This window comes from Xenopus laevis, chromosome 8S (genome assembly GCF_017654675.1).
Source record: "Xenopus laevis strain J_2021 chromosome 8S, Xenopus_laevis_v10.1, whole genome shotgun sequence".
NCBI classification, from domain to species: Eukaryota; Metazoa; Chordata; class Amphibia; order Anura; family Pipidae; genus Xenopus; species Xenopus laevis.
In genome coordinates, this window is record NC_054386.1 from 84,337,369 (window position 1) to 84,344,890 (window position 7,522).

A 7,522-nucleotide genomic window follows, 5' to 3' on the forward strand; every position below is an offset into this window, starting at 1 on the left:
GCACAGAGCTCACAGGAAGCGTAGGCGTAAAACGCATGCAAGTATGACACTACAAGAGTTGGGGGACAAGTGGACTGCCTCCTGAGCATCCCAACAACCATGCATTGCTGAGAGAAAATGGAAGTTAAATTAACATTACAGTATTTTACAGTGATAAACCACACAAACATATTTTATGCAAAGTAGTTAAAACAGTAGTGTTATGACAGCAGATCAGAAGCTTCATTCGCACTGGCTACTCTGAAGAAGCATCTGATCAGTTCACTTGGTGTGATTTTAGGTTTTATGTTTACATAGCTGGTGCATCCTCACAACTACGCCATCATTAAAAAATACTGTATTCCTGTTTAGGCAGTCTTTAAAGGGATACTGTCATGGGAAAACATGTTTTTTTCAAAACGCATCAGTTAATAGTGCTGCTCCAGCAGAATTCTGCACTGAAATTTATTTTTCAAAAGAGCAAACAGATTTTGTGTCTTCTATGAAGATATTATTTTTAAATATTTATTTAGGTATCTTTGTCCTTTTTATATCCGTATATATCCGTATATAAATTTCTGACCATGACTTTCGGGAAGTCACAGCTTCCATTCCTCACTATGCACCATAATTCCTATACAGCTTACAAGAGTTTTTATTTATACCTTTATGTCATTATTTATTTCTTACAGGTTTTTTTTTTTTTTTTTTGCTCCAATGGTTCATGTGTCTGGTCTACTGAATTTTTATTTTAATGTTTCTGTGTCCTTGCCTTTGCAATAGTCAAGAGTTTATCTTAATGTTTTTCAGAACTGGAATATTCTGTTATTTGGATATCAGGTACCCTATGCTTTGGGGAATTAAAGGGATACTGTCATGGGAAAAATGTTTTTTTTTTTTTTCAAAATGCATCAGTTAATAGTGCTGCTCCAGCAGAATTCTGCACTGAAATCCGTTTCTTAAAAGAGCAAACAGATTTTTGTTATATTCAATTTTGAAATCTGACATGGGGCTAGTCATGTTGTCAATTTCCCAGCTGCCCCAAGTCATGTGACTGGTGCTTTGATAAACTTCAATCACTCTTTACTGCTGTACTGCAAGTTGGAGTGATATCACCCCCTCCCTTTTCCCCCCCAGGAGCCAAACAAAAGAACAATGTGAAGGTAACCAGATAGCAGCTCCCTAACACATAGGGATGCCACCTTTATGTCTGGCTGAGACCGGGCGGTGGACTGGTCTGTGACGTCAGTGGGCGGACCCATGATGTCAGTGGGCGGGGTTATGATGGCCCATGATGTCAGTGGAGTGGGCGGGGCTATGATGTGTCAATCAAGGGAATCCCGCCCGGTTTTCCTTATTTGGAAAACTAGGCAGGAAGTATAGACCCGGGCAGCCCCTCAAAATACCGGGCCAAAACCGGACAGGTGGCAACCCTACTAACACAAGATAACAGCTGCCTGGTAGATGTAAGAACAGCACTCAATAGTAAAAACCCATGTCCCACTGAGACACATTCAGTTACATTGAGAAGGAAAAACAGCAGCCTGCCGGAAAGCATTTCTCTCCTAAAGTGCAGGCACAAGTCACATGACTGCATTTTGAAAAAAAAAGAATTCCCATGACAGTATCCCTTTAAGTATTCATTTTAAGGGTATAGTTTTCATTTAATGGGCTGGAAGGGAGCTGTTAGGGCCTCTATGTATTTGAAATGCCTGGGCATATTTTAAATCTTAGGCCAGGGCTCCTCCAAACACTTGTTTTTACACTGGCAAAAGAAACAACCCACAAGTAGAGCAAATAAAAATGAGAACGTACCAATGCGTGCCATTGACATACAACTACATCTTGGTTGGCCACGCCCCTAAAGCGACTACGTGTAGCGTCACCGCGCTTATATATGTATGACGTGACGTCATGGTCTTGCGAGATGAGAGGTGCGGAACCTGGATTCGCTGTCCGGCGGGAGTCAAGGAGCTTTAGATTTAAGGCGATGCGGGACTTTTAAACATCGTTCGGGGACTGCGGGCTGTTTTTAAAAAGAAATCTGGACAGTCCCGGGAGAAGCGTGACTCTGGGGAGGTATGTGTCATAATAAGAGTCATTCACTCATTGTACGATTCGTGGCGGTAGCGAGTTGTTCACTTGCTGGCGATTTTCTTCCATGATTCCCATTAGCACCGGTTGTTTATCCGAGTTAGGGAACTGTGTATATTGAGAGCTGTGACTTTATTTGTATATCACTGCACCTTTCCTGCACTGACAGTATTTGCTTTTGCTTCTGCCAGTTTTGCCATAGACTGTACTTATTTTGTTTGCCCACAGTCCCAGCTGAGAAGCGGCAAAGGGGAGGAGCTAAGCTGGGAGGGTGGGGGAGGGGGCGCAACTGCAACAGGATCTTCCCCCTACTCGCTGGTCACACAGACTTCCCAATGGCTTTGCAAAGTGCTTTTTAAATGGATCCACTTGCACAAAACAGTTTCAACCACGCATGCTGCTAAACTGTCTTGCAGTGTAACTTCATCATATTGTGTTTTCTTTCAACTAAATAACATCAAACCAAAGTCTCGATAACCCCAATATACTGACTTTAAGGGCAGAGACACACGTAAAGATTCGGGAAGATTTAGTCACTTGGTGACAAATCGTCTCTTCTTCGGGCGACTAATCTCCCCGAACTGCCTTCCCGCTGGCTAGAATCTAAATTGCCGGCTGAATGGCACTTGGATCGCTTTGTTTTCTGAAGTTGCCTCACCAGGAAACTTCGGATGACTTTTTAAATTTAAGAGTGAGTGCCATTGCGCCGGCAATTTAGGTTTTAGCCTGCGGCACGGCAGTTTGGGCAGATTAGTCGCCCGAAGATGGTGGTTGTCGCTGGGCTGAAATCTTTGCGTGTGTCTCTGCCCTAAAATTTAGCTTGAGTGGATCCCCAACCTTTTGAAACCGAGAGCAACATACAGAAATAAAAGGAGTTGGGGAGCAACAAATGCATGAAAGAAGTTCCTGGGGTGCCAAATAAGGGCTGTGATTGGCCATTTAGTAGCCCCTATGTGGATTGTCAACCTACGTTGAAGCTCTGTTTGGTAGTGCACCTGGTTTTTATACAACCAAAAGTTTCCGCCAAGCCCGAAATTCAAAAATAAGCACCTGCTTTGAGGCCACAGGGGTTAGGGAGCAATATCCAAGTGGTTAGGGAGGAACATGTTGCTCACAGGCTACTGGTTGGGGATCACTGATGTCGAGAATGATATTCTGAGAAAATCTGCAATTGGTTTTCCATTTCTATTATTTATGGTTTGAGTTATTTAGCTTTCTATTCAGCAGCTCTCCAGGTTGCAGTTTCAGCAATCTGGTTGCTGTGGTCCAAATTCCCCCAGCAACCATCCACTGATTGGGAAAAAGAGACTGGAATATGAATAGGAGAGGCCTGAATAGAAGTACAAGTAATCAGAAGGAGCAATAAGTAAGGGCAGTGACTAATGTAAGATATTTTATTTTTTAAAGTTGTGGCGTCAAAAAAAAAAAATCGCCAAAACCTGCTTCTTGTTGCTGCTGCTGCAAATGTGATGAACACATTAAAAACAATTGCAAATTGACACAGAATAAAGCGTTCTACATTAAAATAAGTCGGCTCAAACAACCTCTTTAAGAAACTATGCGGTGCTATCCACAGAGCGACCAATCATTTTGTTTTGACTGACAGTCCTCGTCTTAAAGTTATCTGATATATTTTAATTGCGCAACACAATGAAATATGGGCTTTCATCTTAAAGCAACAATTCAGTGTACAAATAAAAACAGGATAAATCGGCTGTGCAAAATAAAAAAATGTTTCTCATATAGTTAATTAGCCAAACATGTAATGTATAAAGGCTGGAGTGACTGGATGTCTAACATAATAGCCAGAACACTACTTCTTTCTTTTCAGCTCTCTAACTCTGAGTTAGTCAGTTGCTTGAAGGGGGCCCACATGGGACATAATTGTTCAGTGAGTTTGCAAATGTTCCTCAGCATTCAGCTCAGATTCAAAAGCAACAGTTATGACCCATGTGCCCCCCCCCCATAATCAGTGGAAACCAAGAGAGCTGAAAAGCAGGAATTAGTGTTCTGTTAGACATCCAGTCACTCCAGCCTTTATACATTACATTTTTGGCTAACTATATTAGAAACATTTTTATTTTGCACAGCCTATTTACCCAGTTTTTATACTTAACAATTCCGTTAAGGTGGCCCATGACTTGGTCCCTCTAGGCTGAGTTAGCAGATCATTGACCCATGTATGGGGTCCTTCAGATGAGCTGGCTCTATGTTCTGCCTAACTTGAGAATTTTGCTTTGATTAATAAAAAAAATTGAGAAGCAAAAAGAGTTGTTTCAGAGCCCTGGCTCACTAAACATTACAACTATTACATTTAAAGGGGGGGTTCACCTTTAAGTTAACTTTTAGTATGTTCTAGAATGGCCAATTCTAAGCAACTTTTCATATGGCCTTAATTTTTTCTTTTTTATAGTTTTTTCAATTATTTGCCTTCCTCTTCTGACTCTTTCCAGCTTTCAAATGGGGGTCACTGTCCCCATGTAAAAAAACAAATGCTCTGTAAGGCTGCACACTCTATTGTTATTGCTACTTTTTATTACTCCTCTTTCTATTGAGGCCTCTCCTATTCATATTCCAGTCTCTTATTCAAACCAATGCATGGTTGCTAGGTGGAATTTGGTCCCTTGCAACTGGATTTCAGAAATGGCAAACTGGAGAGCTGCTGAATAAAAAGCTAAATAACTCACAAGCCACAAGTAATAAAAAATGAAAAATAAAAAATTTGCAAATCGTCTCAGAATAGCACTCTCTACATACTAAAAGTGAACTTAGAGGTGAACAACCCCTTTAAGTTGTAATGCGTAATTATTCAAGGAGGTTCAATACTTTTACACGCACACATAAACCTTGTGCCGGTATTATAAAGTGCACAGAAATATTATTTTCTGTTTCTGTCCCAGATGTTATAATACTCGGCCCACACTGTTTTGTCAGGAGTCAACTTGCCAGTATTTATGGAATGTGGGAATAAACTGGAATACCCAGATATAGTATTTACATGTTTTATTTATATATAAATATACACAGTGTTACTTTACTTGTAAACTGTTTGCAAACGTTTTTAAAAGTCAATATTGTGTATTTTTAGCTGGCCATGCCTACCCGGGGCATAAAAAGAAAACTTCCGGAATGGGAGGATATTGGCGTGGATGAGTTCTTGGCATTTCGTCCTGATTCCTATCCTTTTATTCGACAGTCTTTGCTAAACTTGTCACTGGAGAAATTCAACAAGGGTCGTATGATGGTGGAGCCAAGTCTCAGACGCTATGTCCTTATCGCTAACACTCTTCATGTTATCCAAGATGAGATCAGGAGGGAGAATGTCTACTCTTCTCCTGTTGCAGAGACAGGGGATACTGGTGCATATGAATATGGAGATGCAGTTGGGGTGAATGTAACGATGGAAAATCGCTTCCCGCTCCTAGCTGAGGAACTTGATAACATTTTACCGACTATGGATGATGACTTTTCTGTGTCTGCAGCCATTGCTAACATTCTGAAAGAGCTAGAGAATGTGCTGGATGAAGGTTGTCCTCAGAATCTCCAGCGTTTGTCACTCAGTCAGAACTTAGAGTCAAAAATAGCATTTGTCAACAGTATATGTCCCCCAAACCCCCAAAATGCACAGCATCAAAGCAGCTCCACTGAAACTGTGAAGGAAGTGTTAGGAAGAGAGGCAGTGTTTCATTCTAGCTCAGGGTGCAAAGAAGAGAATAAGGAAATAGAGTTGATAACAGAATTAGTGTTGTCTGCAGCTTGTTCTGAAACTATTCCAGAGCTCCCCATAGCTATGGACACATCGATGTTAGAGACGGCGTCTTCCAAAGACTTATCAAATTGTTCTCTGGGTGAGGCCCCTGTACCCGTAGACACTTCAGTCTCCAAAGACACGCCAACTGATTCTGAAATGCCTTTGCAATGTTTAAAACCCAAGGAATCTGTTTTCGGAAGCTTTGAAATTATGAGCTCAAGCTACCTCAAGGATGTTTCCTTTGATGACCCTTTTTCAGATATAGACACCTCGGGTTTTGAAAAAGAGATCCCTGCCATAGTTGGCTCCAGTAGCCGTCTCACTGCTTCAGAAGACTGCTGGCTTCCATCTGCCTGTAATAATCCATCTTTCAACTCCAACCAAGGTATCAGAGACTGCAATGACCTCGACAACATCATTGAGATCCTAGTAGGGTCCTGACACCTTATAAGCCTTATTTCTCCTCCGCATTAAGACACTGTGAATTGTTTCTGTACCTCTTCTAAAATCAAGCTAGCAATCTGTTTGCTGAGGAGGATTCTAAGCAATAGCAAATTTGCACATAGACCAATATCCCTTACTGGTCAACTTCTGTTCAAAGCAAGTGTGGTGCCTCCTGCCAGTGAAAGATGGTGTTCATGTTTACAAGAGCTTCTATGCATACTGTGGCTCGATGATGCTGATTTATGGCTAGCCATCACCTCCTTTTTATGTTTTGATTTACATGTCATTCTTTATTAGGGAGGTATTGCTGTTAATCTCTGAGCTATTCTACAGTGTCTTCTATGAAGATATTATTTTTAAATATTTATTTAGGTATCTGTCTTTTTATATCCGTATCTACTTTTAAAAGTGTTTTTCTGACCATGGCTTTCGGGAAGTCACAGCTTCCATTCCTCACTATGCACCATATTTCCTATACAGCTTACAAGAGTTTTTATTTATACCTTTATGTCATTATTTATTTTTTACAGGTTTTTTTTTTTTTGTTCCAATGGTTCATGTGTCTGGTCTACTGAATTTTTATTTTAATGTTTGTGTCCTTGCCTTTGCAAGAGTTTATCTTAATGCTGATCCAGAACTGGAATATTCTGTTATCTTTTGGGTATCAGGTACCCTATGCTTTGGGTTCTGTTTTATGTCCATTTTATATCTGCCAAAATTCTATCTTGGGTAATTAAAGGGATACTGTCATGGGAAAAATTATTTTTTTTTCAAAATGCATCAGTTAATAGTGCTGCTCCAGCAGAATTCTGCACTGAAATCTGTTTCTCAAATTTAATTTTGAAATCTGACATGGGGCTAGAAATATTCTCCATTTCCCAGCTGCCCCAGTCATGTGATGTGCTCTGATAAACTTCAGTCACTCTTTACCACTATACTGCAAACTGGAGTGATATCGCCCCCTCCCTTTCCTCCCCAGCAGCCTAACAAAAGAACAATGGGAAAGTTACCAGATGGCCGCTCCCTAACACAAGATAACAGCTGCCTGGTAGATCTAAGAACAGCACTCAATAGTAAAATCCAGGTCCCACTGAGACACATTCAGTTACATTGAGTAGGAGAAACAACAGCCTGCCAGAAAGCAGTTCCATCCTAAAGTGCTGGCTCTTTCTGAAACCACATGACCTGAGATGGTTGCCTACACACCAATATTACAACTAAAAAAAAATATACGCTTGTTTGTTCAGGAATTAC

The 7,522-nt window shown here is 40.8% G+C and overlaps 1 protein-coding gene across 1 annotated transcript; it reads left to right on the top strand.

Annotated features, from left to right (window-relative positions):
- The first annotated feature begins 1,641 nt into the window (after positions 1 to 1,641).
- Positions 1,642 to 7,123, top strand: sertad3.S (SERTA domain containing 3 S homeolog). Its single transcript, XM_018233307.2, has 2 exons — positions 1,642 to 2,058; positions 5,162 to 7,123. Exon 2 carries the CDS (start codon positions 5,168 to 5,170, stop codon positions 6,263 to 6,265), a length of 1,098 nt encoding a protein of 365 aa, XP_018088796.1. The 5' UTR covers positions 1,642 to 2,058; positions 5,162 to 5,167; the 3' UTR covers positions 6,266 to 7,123.
- Positions 7,124 to 7,522: the final 399 nt, after the last annotated feature.